Genomic DNA, 17831 nt, shown 5'->3' with positions numbered 1-17831 from the left:
GGGGCATCTGGTTGGCTCAGTTAAGTGTCTGACTTTGGTTCAGGCCATGATCTCACCGTTCGTGGGTTTGAGCCCCGCGTCGGGCTCTGTGCTGACAGCTCAGGGCCTGGAGCCTGCTTCGGTTTCTGTGTCTCCCTCTCTCTCTGCCCCTCCCTCACTCTCACTCTCTCTCTCAAAAATAAATAAACATTAAAAAATGTTTTTAAAAAAGATTATTGCATATTTGCTCAGTATTCAAATTTCTCTGATGGTCTCTCAAAAAACTTTCGTAAGGTATTTGAATTCAAATCTTTGTCATAAATTTCCACTGGCTACTCTGGTTTTTAAGTTTTTGGATCCATAGATTTCTTTCTTCTTTTCAACCACATCTTTCAAAAAATATTTGTAACGTGAGGTATAATTTCAATAGAAGAAAATGCACCACCATGTAGTCTGATGAGTTTCGGTACATGCATACACCTGCGTAACCACTTTCCTCCGGAAGATACAGGACATTCCTAACAATGGAGAAAATCCACGCTGCCCATGCCGGCTTTTGTGGACAGTCCGCCCACCAGAGGCCATCGCTCTTTCTCACCAGAGCTCAGATGTGTAGACAAAGGCTTCGGAGAACTTCTCCCGTGCAGGGCCAAGCCCTCAGGTGGGCATGTGAGGGTCCTTTGTAATGAACGGGTGGCTTCATCTTGCCTGTGGGAGTTCTACTGCTCAACTATTCCTACCCTCTAGGTGTTCACAGTGCTCGTGTGATGTAATCACTCCCACCTCTGTGCCCTTCTTTACTAGACTATTCTACAGGCCTGGAATTTCAGCGACCTTCACCACCTGAACCCTGACCATACACCTTTCAAGGCTCGCCAGGATTCTATTTCTAGAGCGTCTTTCCTCTGGTGCTATCTCACAGAGGTCTCTTTTCTCCCTCAATGTCCTGCAGCGCTCGACCGTCCAGACCAAAGTATGCCCATCCTCTGTTTTACACGTGTCTCGTCCACGAGCACGCCAGCTCCTGGCTCCATGCTATACTCTTAGCTGCTGTCCCCTTCAGGGCTGAGAACAATGCTGGGGAAAGGAAAGCCTTCAGCAAGTGCCTATATCATTTGATGGGAAGTCACGGGAGTTCTGTTCAGACTAATCAGCAAGGCAAAGAACAACATTAAATGCTAAACTAGTTCTCATTTGCTGAAACCGGAAGGAATGTGTCACTTTTATGGCCAGAAAATGCTTTTCAGAGAGGGCTGAAACTCTGGCTGCTCTTGAATGACCCATAAACAACTGTCCGAACTTGATAAGGACCCATGGTAGTTAGAAGGCACACACGAGGACAGGCGCACCAGCACAAGGCTGACAAATGACTGCTGTGTTCAAGTACAACGCAGGAAAGATGCAGCCAAGAAAACCAAAGTACAGAGAACAACAAAATTCAACAGCCTCAACCCTGGCTACACTTCAGAATCACCAAAGCTGCGGATGGGGCTTTAAAAAATACAGATATGAGGAGGGGTGCCTGGGTGGCTCAGTCGGGGAAGCGTCTGACTTCGGCTCAGGTCATGATCTCACGGTTCATGGGTTCAAGCCCCATGTCAGGCTCTGCACTGACAGCTCGGACCCTGGAGCCTGCTTGAGATTCTGTCTCCCTCTCTCTCTCTCTGCCTCTCCCCCACTTGTGTGCTCTCTCACTGTCTCAAAAATACATATTTAAAAATAAATAAGTAAAAAATACACAATGAACTATCTGTAGGTGGGCCCAAGTATTTATTAGTACCTTTTAAAAGCTCTCAAGTGATTCTAATGTGCGGCCAGGATTGAGAACCACTGAATTAAATTAATGGGTACAAAACCTGAATGCTGAGGGGCACCTGGCTGGCTCAATCCACACAGCATACAACTCATCTCAGGGTCACGAGTTCAAGCCCCACCTTGGGCATAGAGCTTAAACTTAATAAAAACAAACTTGACTGCTGAACACAAGAGTTTAGACTTTCCTCTGGTTAATTTAGTCCATCAAGTTGGACCATGTGAATTTTTAGGAATTAGTGGAGTTTACTTAATAGTTCTGGACCATTAATTGTAGAAGTCCATGACTACCAGTAAATGCTACCCCAGCAACATGGGCAAAACGACAGGAGTAACCACAAAACACCTGCAGAATTCCAGCACTGGGGCCTAGATGCTCAAAACTCCCACCAGGTGGCAATGGTTCCTACAGGAGGCACCCCTGGAGAGTTAGGGACCGGGCGGGGAGGCAGTTGGGCTTCAGTCTTTAACTCATAATGACCATCAATGCCAATAATGCATGAACCTCATTTGATGATTTGACCAGAAGAGTGGTAACTAAAACACAGTGAGTCACAGAAATCTCAAGGTTCTGAAAAACAAGAACACCTGGAAATATTAATTCTAATTCTAAAGTACATGTAGCATTTAATATATGGATAATTCCACTAGCTAAGGCAAACTATAATGAAAACTAAGTCACATTATTAAAGAGAAAACTTTCTGCATGTTCCTGACTTGAGAATGTTTAGAAAGTAACATTTAGAAATGCTGAAAGCAAACGATTTTAAAAGAGAAATCTTTTAATGAAAAACAGAGCTGGAGGAGTGTTGTTGTTTTTTTTTTTTAAACAAGATCACCCTCTCCAGTTTCCTCCGTGACATTTCTCCACCTAGAATTTATATTAGTTCTTGGCACATAGCAATGTGTATGTTTGTTAGACAACTGATTTTAAAGAATAAAACTGATTTAAAAAATTGCTGTTAAAATATTCCAATTCTTCTGCATGCCAACCAACATTTTCATTTACAATGCCAAGAGCGTTCTGAAAATGCAACTGTGAACACTGTGGCCAGGTATTAAACATGTTATTTTGCTAAAATTTCAGCTAAACATTCTGATTTGAGCTTATTTGTCAGGAAGAAGGCCTGAAATGTCTGAATCATTATGGAGGCCATGCCATCATCTAGGTATTTTCCCCAAGTAAAACAAGGAATTCAAAGGGATCTAAATATGTCTAGTTTTTCCATAAAGAAAGAAGCTTGAACACAAATTTACCCTTTTCAGCCCACATACTGGTTTGGGGAAATTAGTAGAAATTATTCATGAAGGATCACCTGGGTTTTTGTTTGTTTTTTTGTTTGTTTTTGTATATACTACTTTTGGGGGAAGGTATGTATCTCTGATAGAGGAAAAAGGGCAATCCCGTTCTGAATGAGGCTCAATATTCGGAACCCTGCCTAAAGACCAATGTATGTGGCTACCAACAAAGTCAACTTGAACTGGAGAGCTTCAAGGATCAGAGCTGCTTAAAAATTTCTAGGGCCATTTTAATATCTCCCTGGGAACATTCCAGACAGCTGTCATGAATGTATCTAAAAGTGGGTACTTAAAATGCTAGAGTGGAGGAAAAATCGGATTCTCCTTCACCACAAGCCCACCCACATTTAATTACACACCATCCCAAGACTTGACCCAGAAAACCCACACTGACAGGCTGCAGTGACTAAAACTTGGGTAAGCATGTGTGTGCTTCTAGATACAGCCAAGGACCTCATCTCCTCCCCCAGCCACAGACGACTTGACTGCAGCTGAACCCTTGGAGCACCTTTCTATTTGCACATTTGGTGGCTAACACACAGCGCCATAGGTGATCATTCGTATTTCTGGAATACCTATCTTGGCTTCCCAACTGGACTGCAAGTTCTTCAAGGCAAAGACCACTTTACATCATTTGAGTGCAAGTTCTTTAAGGCATAGACCACTTTACACACTTTGCATAGAGCTGGCAATGAATGGATGGCTATCAACTGACCTGAACAGACAAGGGGACAGGGCAGGCTGTAAGCATCTTTACTGAGATATTAATAACTAGCCGCCCGGAGGAAGTATGAACTAGTAGCTAGTAGCTACTAGTAGCTTGGAGGAAGAATGAACAGCTGTGACGACTGTCCAATATCAACAAATTCACTTCATCGTTTATGACTGAACATCCAAGAACTCACTTCAGGTCTCAAAAACTACCAATCTGCATGCTTGGGCCAGCAATGAACTGCGTATTTTAGGATTCAGAATATAGGCTAAAATAAACTTGTATCTGTTTCAGGAGATCCCTGTCCATTCCACCAGCACCCGTTTAAAATAATAAAGCATCAGTTTAAGAGGGTAAGATTTTCAAACATGTGTCAGCTGAAGGGTTCACAAAGGTGGTGGACAGATTTTAAACCTTTATAAACGATTTTCCTTGGAGCTGGAGTACTTACGCGCCAGGTTTGTAACAGATGTCCCAGACCTGCAGTTTCAATTTTTCTGAGCGTAAGCTACCTCTTTTGAGGATCTGAGGAAAATTATGCAGTTTCTTCACAAAAAATCCTAACACAAAACAGTTCATGAAGCAATGGCCCCCAGATTAAGAGGCCTTGCTCTAAGGCTGTTTATTCTAACATTTCCCTGAAACAGGGCCTGGGTGGCCACCACCAGGCGGTGGGTGGTGCTGGTGGGAGGCAGCAGGAAACCCATGAATTTTGGAAAAAAAGTTTCCCAGCTGAATCTGACGGGCAGCCTGGCGAAGAGGTACGTTAAGAGAATAATTCTGCTCAAAGGGCATCAAGCGAGAGAAACCGAATCCAAACCTCTCATGACACCGGAGGGTATGGCAGCCTCCTGGCTTCCTCTCTCAACCGATACTTCCCATTTCGCGAGCAGCCACTTCCGGGTCAGCTCTTCAGACTTCCGGGTCAGCAGGACCTTCCCTCCATCATGCCATCAGACACCCCAGGGTTTCAGAAACGTTTTGTCTGGATTACATGACGCTCTGGTAACACTTATTTTAAAAAACTGCGATTAAAAAAAAAACCCCAAGACCTAGGACAAGTAGATGGTGTATTAGTTGAGCTAAGATAAAACCAACTAGAAATAGTTACTTCTGTGACGACTTTATTTCCCCGATTTTGCTTTGGCTCAGAACTCTTCTACAAAATTACTTTCACAGTTATGGGAATGATTTCAAGTTCGTACTTTTATTATTATTTTTTTTAACCCAAGATAACCAAGAGTTCAAATACGAAGCTGATTTCAAAAGCAGTATCTCCCCCTACCCAACTCGTGTGCATGTGCTCTCTCAAAAATGAATAAACATTAAAAAAATTTTTTTTAAAGCAGTTCTTCTGAGTATAAGAGTTGAGTTTTCTGTGAATCGCGGCAGGCAGTTAAATTCCACTGTTAGAGTTTTGTTTGTATTTGCTCAGAGACAAAATATGAAGTACATGAAACTCACACTACCAGCAATCAAAAAGGACTTTATAGATACACGCACCCTGATGTTCACTGTAGCGCTATCAACAGCAGCTAAACTATGCAAACAGCCCAAGGGTCCATCAACTGATGACTGGATAAAGGAGATGTGGCTTATGTACAGAATGTAATATTATTCAGCCATAAAAAGAAGGAGATCGTGCCATTTGCAGCAACGTGGATGGAGCTAGAGGGTATAAAGCTAAGTGAAGTAAGTCAGAGAAACACAAATACCATATGATTTCACTCACACGTGGAATTTAGGCAACAAAACAAATGAACAAACAAAATAAGAGACAGACCAAAAAAACCCAGACTCTTAAATATAGAAAACAGATGGTTCCCAAAGGGGAGGTGGGTGGGAGGACGGTGAAATATGTGAAGCAAATGAAAAATACACTTATTGGGGCACCTGGGTAGCTCAGTCAGTTAAGCATCGGCTCTTGATTTCAGCATAGGTCATGATCTCACGGCTTGTGAGATTGAGCCCTGCACCAGGCTCTGTGCGGACAGCACGGATTCTGCTTGGGATTCTCTGTCTCCCTTTCTCTCTCTCTCTCTGGCCCCTCCCCTGCTCACTCTCTCTCTCTCTCAAAAATATAATAAATAAACATTAAAAAAATACACTTATCATGAAGAGCACTGAATAATGTATTGAATTGTTGAATCACTATATTGCACAACTGAAATTACTTTAACACTGTATGTTAAGTACACTGGAATTAAAATTTTCAAAAAGACACATTGAGGAAAAAAAGTGCTTTACAGAACATCTTGGGTCATCAACAAATTGCGGCTGTGTCAAAATTATGACAAGGTCTCTTGAATCCTAGAAGAATGTTGGTGACCTTCTATGTGAAAAATAGAGTATGTACAATTCAACTTTTGTTATGAAATTACATCTCTAAAATACAGAGCCACACACATACACACCTGTATACACCAACCACACAAGGGGTTACCCCAAGAGAGCACGAGGAGACTTTCCCTTTTTATTTTGTGCTCTTCCTGAACTGTTAATTTGTTACAAGCACATATTTCAGTTATAATTTTAAAGAACTGAATCGGGGTGTGAGGCATTATGGTGCTACAAAAAAGAATGTTCTTTCACTGTGAAAAAGTGATGCCCTCCAATCTCCAACCTAGAAAAATGGAGAAGTCTCTGGACTGGGCACGAATACACAAAATTCAACTTAGGCTTTAGCTTTAGCTTTTACGCAGACTCTGAATGACTCAGAATTGAACACTTATTCTGTTTGTTTTGTGTTTTCCCATTGTTACCGGTATCTTTATCTTGATAAAACTGTGTGTTGGGGAGGCATAATAATTGAGGGAAGAAGGTGACGGCCAGAATTATGAAGACAAAAACTTGGATTAGAAACAAAAGGCCATTTGTACAATTTGCATTTGGGCCACTTGTTCCATATCTACATTTCCATTTCTGGAAGTACTAAAACAGCAGTGACAGCCAGCATTTATTGATCATTTACACTCTGTGCTGCAGACTATTCCAAAAGCTTTCCTCCTATTGACTCATTAAATCTTCATTTCAACCCCACGAAGGAACAAAGACAAATTGTCCTAGTGGCCGAGAAAAGCATCTGAACGCAGAATGTCTGGCTTCAGAGCCAAACTTAACTTCTTTTATTTATTTATTTATCTATTTATTTATTTATTTATTTATTTATTTATTTTTTTAACGTTTATTCATTTTTGAGACAGAGCATGAACGGGGGAGGGTCAGAGAGAGAGGGAGACACAGAATCTGAAACAGGCTCCAGGCTCTGAGCCATCAGCACAGAGCCTGACACGGGGCTCAAACTCACGGACCATGAGATCATGACCTGAGCCGAAGTCGGACGCTCAACCGACTGAGCCACCCAGGTGCCCCAAACTTAACTTCTTAAAGTAAAGTACTAGGTTCATGTAAGGCATCATTTCTATGCTCTTTTGGTGATGTCAAACTCAAATTCCACATTGTTTTCATTGGGGGAAAAAAATGCCTATGCTCTACATGAAATGTATTCTAGACTGGGCGTGAACAATATTCTGTATCCTACAGAGCCCGCGGTAAGTCCCAGTGATTCTGACACGTCTTCACTCTTCACAGCCTGCAAGTGCTGAAAAGCTCTACTGTAACAAGCTACTTTAATTTTCAGTCCATATAACAATAACGAGTAACAGAAGCTTAATGCTCTGGGTGAGTCCCTAACCGGACTCCTTCTTCACTAGAACTTTAGAAGACAAATGTGATGTGAATTACAGAAATACTTTATTTTTAAATGTTTTTTAACATTTAATTTATTTTTGAGAGACAGACAGAGACGGAGTGTAAGCAGGAGAGGGCAGAGAGGGAGACACGGAATCCAAAGCAGGCTCCAGGACCTGAGCTGTCAGCACAGAGCCTAAAAGCGGGGCTCGAACTCATGAAGTACGACATCACAACCTAAGCCCAAGTCGGATGCTCAACCAACTGAGCCACCAGGCGCCCCCAGAAGCACTTTAAATTTGCTCTTGTGTGCTGGGAGGGAGCTGCCACTATGACCAAATAAGTGCTATTAAAAATATTCATACTTTTGCTCAAATGCTGTAGGTCTCCTGTATTTTAGCTGATTAAATCGGTGTTCGTTTGCGGGGTCAGATCTAAACAGGGATGTCAAAACCTTCTCCCTGTTCCTGATGCTCACGGTGTCAGGCGGGTGACTGCAAGGGTACAACTAAATATTTTTGGCAGGAATGTGAAATAGAAACCCCAGTTTGGGGAGGAGGGAGGAAGCTGGCAAGAAAATGTTCTTATAATGGATGATGCATTGTACCATCTGTGTCTGGAGGTATTTAAGAGTTTTATTTTGACTTCACATCTGACATCATGATTTTTAAAAAGAAGTAGAAACAAACATGTTATTAGTTACTTAAGACTGCTTCAGTCCACGTATCGTTTTAATCCTATTTACTCTAAAATGACCCCTCTGTACATTTACTAGGCTTGATTCTAAAAGGCAAAAACCCCACACATCGGCTGTCATTGCCATGTTCATTTTTTTTCTTCTATGATAAGCTATCTCTTCGCATAGAACGTTTACTAGAAACTAACATTAATTCAGGTTTGAGAGTGAAAACCTAGGAACACATAAAAGTAATCTATTTCAGCCTATTTTAATCATTACTCTTTTGACTGTAAAGGGAAACAAAGAATTAAAAATTTTTGTTAATGGTTTACTTACAATTCAGTCTATAATACATGTTTTCATATCAAATTAAATGCACACCATACAGTCCATTTGAAGCATTAACATTCATTTTACCTGAAGCATTAGTCAGAGTAGAGAGTATGGGTTTTTTTTAATTTCTTCTTTAATGTTTTATTTCTTTTTGAGAGAGAGAGAGAGAGAGAGAGAGAGAGAGAGACATAGTGTGAGCAAGGGAGAGGCAGAGAGAGAGAGAGGGAGACCCAGAATCTGAAGCAGGCTCCAGGCTCCGAGCTGTCAGCACAGAGCCCGATGCGGGGCTCGAACCCACAAACTGCATGATCATGACCTAAGCTGAAGCTGGACGGTCTATCGACTGACCTACCCAGGCGTCCCGAGAGTGTGTTTTTAGTAGCTTTCCAAACCTCAAATACAGTTCAGCGTGTCAACAAAAGAAGCCACATGGGACACACACGATTAGCACCATCACCAATGACAATAAAGGCTTATTCCCGCAGTGAATACAGAGGCAGCCTTACAGGATGGGTGCCCTTCTGTTCCCATTTTACAAATAAAGGGTAAAGAAGGGTGACTCTGTCTCCCCAGGTCATGCTGGTGTGAGAGAGCTGGAAAACCAGGAACAGAACCCTGTCCTATGATGATAAGATGCACAATTAGAGACACATGGCAAAGGGAAGTCCTTCTAACGAGGCCTGCTGGGAAATACCGTATGTCCTAAAGCCTTCTGGGGTAATTTCTCAATTAGTTTCAATTTAAAGAAAAGCTGGGGTGAGCAGGAATCCCCCTGAAGAGAGGAGAGGAAAGACAAAAATGTAAGCACGTATCAAAATGAACCACGGGAAAGGCTCTCTTCTCTGAGTTTGGGCTGCGGACGCCCTTATCAGAGCGGCCTTTCTGGACCACCCCATTTCCAAGAGCTCCCCCCAACCCCCCGCCCCGGCCCCAACCATCTCCACTCGCTATCCCTATAACTGGAGTTCTTTACTTCATAGCATGGATCATCACCTGACATCCTTCAGGTCTACTGTTTATTGCCTGTGCCCTCAACAGGAAAGTAAGCATTGTGACGACAGAAGCCTCTAACTGTGCTTGGAATGGAGTAGGAATTCAATCATTACTTGCTGAATTAGCAAGTGAATTCATGGAATCGCTCTCCCTTGGTAGAAGTTTTTAAGCTTTTTTTTTTTTTTTTTTTAATGTTTGTTTATTTGAGAGAGAGAGAGAACACGCATGCGCGTGATGGGGAGGTGGGGCGGGAGACAGAGAGAGGGAGACCCAGAATCCCAAGCAGGCTCCAGACTCTGAGCTGTCAGCACAGAGCCCGATGTGCAGCTCAAACCCACAAACACGAGATCATGACCTGAGCCAAAGTGGGACACTTAACCGACAGCCACCTAGGCGCTCCATACCTTGGTAAAAGTTTTAATGAGACACATTTTATGCCGGTATGTGTCATTGATCACATACAGGTAACTATGATTACAAACCGTGGGACTTTTTCAGGCTGTCCTGTATAAAATGAGCAAGTAAGTAACTAGAAGATGTCGTAGCAAACCGGTGCGTCCCAGAAGACAGCCACTAGGCCAGCCAACGCTAGCTTGCTTTTCTGCTCCCGGCCACAGTCCTCAGCCAGAGGCCAGTGAAACCATCAGACAACGAGAATCAGCAGAGCTGTTTCTGGGTTTTGATTCTTGCTGCTTATGGGTGTTCCTGCTACGCACTACCATTCTAAAGCTCTCTCCACGGTTCCAAAAAAAATGGTTCCAGCAATTAAAAAGACCCATACCTCCTGGAAGTACATTATTATTCCCACCCTCCCTCCTCCCTGGCTCCCTCAGAAACCCACCTACCTGTGACTTTACCCAGACTCATTCTTGGGAAGTCAGGGTTCCTCAGCTCCTCCGTACTTGCGGACTTCATGACTGAGTTGATCGAGGACAGGGTGCTAATGAGCTGCGAGTTCAGAGAGCCGATCTGCGAGTGAGGCTCCCCAAAAGCCTCTGCCAGTTCGCTGTAGTTCTCAGCCAGCAGTGTCTGCTGCTCAGCCAGCAACTTCTGGACACGCTCAATGTAGTGATCCAAGCCGGTCACCATTCCAGCAGGAGCCTGGGGCAGGGGGCTCTCCGCGAACTCGCCAACAGGCCCATCTCCTACGCCGACGCTCCTCCTGCTGGCTGCCAGCCCCAGAGTCAACTGCGGAGGGCCACAGGCGATGGTCCTCATTTTGAGACCAACCAGATAATTGTCATTAATATTTATCTGCCCCACGCCTGACTCTCTGGTCTTCACGGCCGACGGCCTGTCAAACCCAGAAGTGCCAGAGAGCACGGTTCCAACTCCGATGGACCGTGTGTTGGTGGAGGAATTGACATCCTTCACGCGGCCTTCTCCTACGGCCACCGTCCGCATCTCCACGGTCTGAGTGCTGGTCTGCTTGTCCAAAGTGCTGAGGGAAGTGCTGGTGCAGGATTCCGCAAGGGTAACCACCTCGGTGTTGGTGCCCCGGTCCACCTGCTCCCAAACCGTACTGGTGTGCTGGCTCGCGGTACGAGGCACCGCCATGACAGCAGCCTCCACCAGGCCAGCGGCCTCCGTGTTCACGCTCCGGGACGTGAGCTCCTTCGGGGGGCAGACAGTCACGTCAACGGAACAATCCCCGCAGCCGATGGATCGCACTTCTTTGAGATTCAGGTTGGTCTTGAGGAGCGACAGATCGTGCACGGACTCCTCCGTGTTGCTGCCCGTTTCGCAGACGCTGATTTCCACACCCACGCTCTTGTCGCACGTCTCCACGGACCTCCCGGTACCCTGCTCGTGCGTTTCCACCCTCTCCCTGACAATCCACCAATTCATGGGCAGCTCGGGCCCCACGAGCCTGCTCTCACAACGGGGCCGGCAGGAGACGCCCAGGCTGTGCATCTGCACGGCGCTCCCGACACAGGCATCCGCCAGGTCCACGTGATGGCCAGCCGTCTGGTCTCTGGTGGCCACCACCGCCTCCACCATCTTGCTGAGAACCAGCGGCTGGGCCGTCACGGCTTTGTCCGCCTTCTTCCTCGACCCCGCGGCCTGCAGCTCTTGCTTGAGTCTAGTCATCTCGCGGTCATGGGTGGTTTCTTTCAGTTGCACTTCCAGGCGGTAGATCTTCTCCTTCAAGGCCTCTATGGTCTGCTGCTGCAGCTCTATTTCCTTGTCCGCTTCCGTGGTCACGCCAAGCATGGCCTCTGTCACGCCGACCCCACAGTTCCTTGACTCGGTGGCCGTCCCGACGGCGGCGTCCTTCCGGGACGCGGAGCCCCTGCGGTACACGACCACGCGGTCCATGGTCTCGTCGGCACCCACAGCCACGGACCGGCACTCTCCGTCCTCCCGGGGCCCCGAGGAGGCCTCGCAGCTGCTGTCCTGGATCTTCCGCTCCAGGGCCTGCATGTCTGCCGCGAGCTGCCGGAACTCCCTGATGCTCTGCGCGCTCTGTTCCACGCGTTCCATCTCGTCCTCCTCGTAGTCGATGTACAGTTCACCTCCGCCGCTACTGCGCCGGGCCCTGGAGAGCCGCTCCAGCTGCGACGCGTTCCCCGCACTGTAGGACCGCTTCCTCACACCGCACGCGTCGTTCTGGGCTGTCGCTCTCTGGTGTTTCAGCTGCGAGGCCAACTGTCTTTTCTCCTCTTGCAAGACGGAGATCTTCACCTGGAGCACGGGGATGGTTCGCACCTGCTCCTCGAGCTCCTTCAGGCGCTTCAGGGCAATGGCCATCTGCTCGCGGATGTGCTGCAGGTGCATGGGGCTCACGTTGGTCACTGGCGTGGAGATCCCTGAGCTCAGGGGGCTGTGGCGGATGGAGCTCCCCATGGACGACGTGGTGGCCACGGCTGGGGCATAGCCGCTGTACTCGCCGTTGCCTTGGTATCCATTCTGAAGTTGGTGCGCGGCAGGATTGTGGTTTCCGGAACCCATGAAGGAGGAGAGCGAGCTCGTGGAGCCCATGCCTCCAAAACTGGCCAGCCTGGGCCTGCGGAACTCACCCGGGGCCACCTGCATGGTGACTCTCTCCTGTTCCAGTCTCCTCCGGGTCTCCATCAGCGTCTTGGTGACATGAAGGTTGTGCTTTGGGAGTTGAGGGGAGGGCGGTGGCAGCTGTCGACTTTCTGGGACGGTAAGGAAAGGGGGTGAGGTCTCCAGAGGGGCAGGGGGCCTTGGGATGGGAGTCGACGTAACGTGGCTTCTGGCTACCAGGAAGTGAGGACACTGCCTGTTGTCATCACTGTTGGAGGACGAGAGGGATTCCGTGGAAGTCCACACAGCCTGCTGACCGGGCACGGCCCTGCTTTCCGGGCATGGCACCGACGGCTTCCGCCTCTTCTGGATGTTGAGTTTCTTGATGGTGTTTCCTTTCTGTATGTCGTCCACGTACTTGAGGAAGTCTAAGTCCAGCTGATAACCATAGGGGGTCTCCACAAAGTAAGGATCTTTCTGTTCCTTGTCAGGATCTCCGTTCAGAACATCATCTGTTTTTCCTAGGAGAGCGAGAAGGGAGTATTGTAATGCCATGTGATACACTCAGTGATAAAAACCAGTATCTGTATATTCGGCAGTGTGGCAAACTAGTGTGATTTCAGAGTTGACGGACTTCTGTCTGTTCTGATCCTGGATCTACAACCTGACAGTTGGGTGAGTAAGCGAGTATACCCCTGGGAACTTCAGCTTCTCCCTGAGTAAAAATGGAAACAACAAGTATATTTACCTCATAAGGCTGGTAAAGAATGTAATGAGACTGTGGTTTTAAGGATCCCAGGGTATATGAAGTGCTTACCAACTACTTTTATTTTTGGAAAGAACATATTGAAAAGACTTGTGTTTTCAGGGAGATCATTTCTTTTATTGTCTACAGGCCACTGAGGTATAGAGAACAGTCCTTAAGCCTCCTATTTTCGGGGTGCCTGCGTGGCCCAGTTGGTTAAGCGTCTGACTTCGGCTCAGGCCCTGATCTCACGGCTGGTGAGTTTGAGCCCTGTGTGGGGCTCTGTGCTGACAGCTTGGAGCCTGGACCTGCTTCGGGTTCTGTGTGTGTGTGTGTGTGTGTGTGTGTGTGTGTGTGTGTGTCTCTCACAAGTAAAGACATTAAAAAACAATTTTTTTAAAGACTCCTATTTTATAAAGTGAACTATGAGGCACCAAAGGTGAAAACGCTTAGAATAAAGGACCACATCGGTGCAGATCCAGGAAGCCCGGGACGTGAGTTCTCCCCACCACTGGTCTTTTGCAGACACTGCAGCCTTTCTAAATGGTGGCCGAAAGCACCCCAGTGCCTGACCACCACCACAAGATCACAATTTGCCTTGACCCTTTCCTTGCTGAGAAAGCCGGGGGCAATGAGTGATTAACTCTAGCAGCATGTGTGTAAGAACACAGAAGGCAGACTTCAACTCTTCGTGCCTTCCCATTTAAAAACCACCACCACCACCACCCCTGTCCCAAACGGAGAACTTTTCTCTCTTGGATTTCTTTTGGACAAAACATTCGATCTCCCAAGAACACCTCCTTTTGTATTTGTAACACGTCCGAACAGATGCAGAAGAGAACGAAAATAAAAGCAAACCTATACTCTAAACACTGGATCATGTGGCATTCAGTAAATGCTAACTTGGGGCTAAACCAAACATTTAGAAAAGGAAACACAAGAACTTTTCAAGGCACAGACCTTGCTGCTGACCTGAGCTGTGCATTTCAAATAGAAAAGCAAGGCCGTTTTTGTTTGTTTCAATTGCAGGATTAAGTAATGTGTTTTCCTAGAGTCATAATAACAAACTCTGCTTTTTTTTCTTTCTTTTTTTGAGCAGTGGAAAGATCCCAAAACCAATGAGTGAAAATGCAAGCCATGTGTACCCCTGCTCCTATCCTGGGTGTAAAAACCCACCACACTGCCGGACAAGCATTTCCAGTTCACTTTATAAAATTTGGGTTGCCTGCCTGTCCTTCCTAGTCCAATCACTGCTGGGCATTTGCACCTCATAGGGTGAAGGCACTGAGTAAACCTTTTGCCTCCTCTTTCCTCTGAAAAGTTGGAAAGAAAAGTACGAAAAGACTGCCAAGCAGTGGAGTAGAAAGGTTATGTATTCTTCGTGTCCTGATTTAAAACAGTATTAAGCTGTTCTCCCTGTTCGTATTTAGACACTGGATTTCATTTCTAAAACGTGGAAATTCTATTGGAACCAGGTGCTCAGCTTTAATCCTTTTCTAACCTCGGGGTGAGCTGATGAGGAGCCGGCACCCGAATACTTGGGCTCACGCTACTCACGCTAGCAGAATGCTTCCTTCCTTCCCTCTTTCTTTCCTTTTTAACTCCACACGGGCAACACGCTCGCTCAAAATATGCAGCCCGACCTGTTTCCAGAACTGTCTGCGATTCCACAAGCAGAGAGAAGCCGCCGGCTCGGGTGTCCAGAAAAAGCAGGCAGATCTGACCAACGGGATCCGGCGATTCTAAAACCGGGCCACCGCTCCTGCAGGCCACGGGGAGCGGGTGCCCAGGCCGGAGACTGAGCCCCGCGCGCGCATGCCCGCCGCGCTCCGCTCCCCGCCGGGCCCGCTCGCCTGCCCGCCGCCCCGCCACCAGGTGCCCGCGGCGCCGCGCTCCCCGCCGGCCTGAGGCTCGCCGCCCGCCGCCCACCCGCCGGGCGCCCGCTGAGCTCCGCTCCCCGCCGGCCGGCCTCCCTGTCCCCGCACACCCACAGGCCCGCTCTCCTCTCTCCCCGCCGGCCTGCCCCCCGCCGGCCGCCCCGCTCACCAGCTGGCTCCCAGCGCGCCCGGCCCTGCCTCGGGCGCCCTCGATCGGTCTTCACCCCGTAAGGAAAAGAGGTTCAACATTCGTGCACACTTCGCCCGGCCACGCGCAGACACCATAGGCCCGGTGCGCGCCAATGAAGTCTCCCTCCGGCTCCGGTGACACCGCCCCCCGCACACACTCAGCTGCTCGGCATTCCCTGCTTTCTTAATGAAAACAGGAAACCGGCAGCTTGTGCAAATGTGGGTTCTCCGTTCCAGTCGTCGCCAGGCATAAAAATAAAGCCGGCAATTTAAACCTCTCCACACAGAGGTTCTGTGTCCGCCGTACCAGCCACTTCGTCCCCGAAGAGTTTGTGCGCCGGTGTGGAAACTAAGCAGCCTGGGGCCTGGGTCACCTGAGGAAGTTCCAGGCACAATGGGCGCCACTGTCCCCTGCGGGAAATCTCAGCACTGGGCTCATAACCAGTCACAAGCAGTTATCCTTTGACAGTATTAATCTCAACCGCGCCTTTGCCACTGATGAAAAGCTCTTCAAAAACAAACACCACCCCCCACCTTTTCCCAGCTACAAAAGTAGTCCATGCTTATATTAAAAAAAATAATAAAAAATAAAAAAATCCCGTACAGGCCATTTAAAGAATGAAAAAAGTCACTCTTCTCTCACCACCTAGTGGTAATATCAATACTTTGGTTTAACTCCTAGATTTTTCTGTGTTATCTCTTAACATGGTTATTTTACCCATCTGCAGTAGAAAAGTTAATTTTTGTGTTCTTTTCAAAAATGCTTTTTCAAAATGCACTGATTTAATGTCAGGATTTGGAACAGAACCAAACACATCACATTTTTCAGCAAAATTTAACTGCCCGGCTCATTTTAGTTGTTTCTTAAATGCACACTGAATTATCCCCCAAATGAACTCTGGACTTCTAAATCTGGGAGTCAGGAAAGGTTAGAATTCAACCACGTTAAGGTTTGATCATTTCCTAATACTGCTTAAATCACACTATCTTAAGTGACTTCTACTCCAAATTTTATCCTCCAGCAACTAAAAAAACAACCTGTGTTTCTCAAGGTGTCATTTTTATAACCTACTGTCCAATGTGTATTTCTTCTACAGTTAAATAAAGATACCCAGGGTCATTTTTTCCCTCCTGCTTTCACATACAATACCACAGATATGGCACTTATAGGACCCTGAATGTTTTCCCAACTTTTCCACGCGTGTATATCCTATCCCTCTGGGCTAGACTTTCATGTATCTTGAGCAACAAATTTAAAAAAAAAATTTTAATGTTTTTTTTAATTTTATTTTTATTTTTGAGAGAGACAGAATGTGACTGGGGAGGGGTCAGAGACAGGGAGACACAGAATCCGAAGCAGGCTCCAGGCTCCGAACTGTCAGCACAGGGCCGGACGCGGGACTCAGGAACTGCGAGGTCATGACCTGAGTCGAAGTTGGATGCTTAACTGACTGAGCCACCCAAGTGCCCCAAGAGCAACAAATTTAATTTTAAAAACTTCCTTCACTGCTCCCCCTTGCCAATCATATACATCAATTAGTAAGATGTGGAGAACAACATGGATGTTTAAAAATGTTTACTGAAGGAATCCCTGAATATACAGTATTACTTAATGAATTTTTAAGAACACCTTAATACTCTGTAGACAGAAGTTGTTTGTTCTACATAGCGTTCAAGACAACTCTTCCATGAAGCTGTTTTCGGTGTTTTTTTTTTTTTTTAAGTTTATTTATTTATTTAGAGAGAGAGCACAAATGGGGAAGGGGCAGAGAGAGAGAGAGAGAGAGGCAGAGAGAAACCCAAGCAGGCTCCGCACCACCAGTGCTGAGCCTGATGGGGGGCTTGAACTCACGAACTGCAAGATCATGACCTGAGCCGAAGCCAGACGCTCAACCGACTGAGCCACCCAGGCGCCCATCAGTGGTTACTTTTACACTGTAGAATCATGAGTGGTTGTATGTTGTTCTACATATTTTATAAATTTTTACAACACCTACATATTCATCTTTTTAAAAAGATTTATAAGTCACTGTTTGGAAAGCAGGAGAAATATATTGAAATCAACTCCGAGAAAATTCATTTGGGAGGGGGATGAATGGGCAACCATGGCAAAGACAGCTAGATGTTCCCCAGCATGTGTTATTCCATTCTTTGACACTAAAAGAACTCCTGGTTTAGCTAGGCATACATGAAGATTGTACTTCCCTGGCTTCTTTTACTGTTAGTATGTCCATATGCAGAAATGTTATGAAACAGCGCCCCCCCCCCCGCCCCCCCCAGAACCTCCCTTACAGGACACAGGAATAGCTCTTTGCCCTTTCTTGTTACTTCCTCCATCCTGCTGCCTGGAATGCAGATGTGATGACTGGAACACTAGCAGCTTCATTGGACCATGAGTTCACACATGTACAGATGGAAGAACTATGTGCTAGAAAGAACCTGGGTCTCTAAGACCTTTGTGGATCAGAGCTATTATACCACCCCTGGAAAGCCACCTCTATGCTTCTATGTGAAAGACAGATAAACTTCTCT

The 17831-nt window shown here is 46.5% G+C and overlaps 1 protein-coding gene across 4 annotated transcripts in view; it reads right to left on the bottom strand.

Annotated features, from left to right (window-relative positions):
- Positions 1–17831, bottom strand: part of KANK1 (KN motif and ankyrin repeat domains 1) — a 200474-nt gene that overhangs the window by 18446 nt on the left and 164197 nt on the right. For 3 of the 4 annotated variants that reach the window (XM_027041094.2, XM_027041095.2, XM_053205305.1), the window contains exon 4: positions 10343–13009. In XM_027041094.2, the coding sequence (XP_026896895.1) occupies positions 10343–13009 (2667 nt within the window). Of the gene's footprint in view, positions 1–10342; positions 13010–14876; positions 15071–17831 lie in introns of those variants that run through there. The other variant, XM_027041097.2, reaches the window with a different exon arrangement.

The sequence above is a fragment of the Acinonyx jubatus genome, chromosome D4 (assembly GCF_027475565.1).
Source record: "Acinonyx jubatus isolate Ajub_Pintada_27869175 chromosome D4, VMU_Ajub_asm_v1.0, whole genome shotgun sequence".
Classification (NCBI taxonomy): Eukaryota; Metazoa; Chordata; class Mammalia; order Carnivora; family Felidae; genus Acinonyx; species Acinonyx jubatus.
Note: the sequence above shows the minus strand (reverse complement) of the source record. Positions and strands in the feature narration are given on the sequence as shown.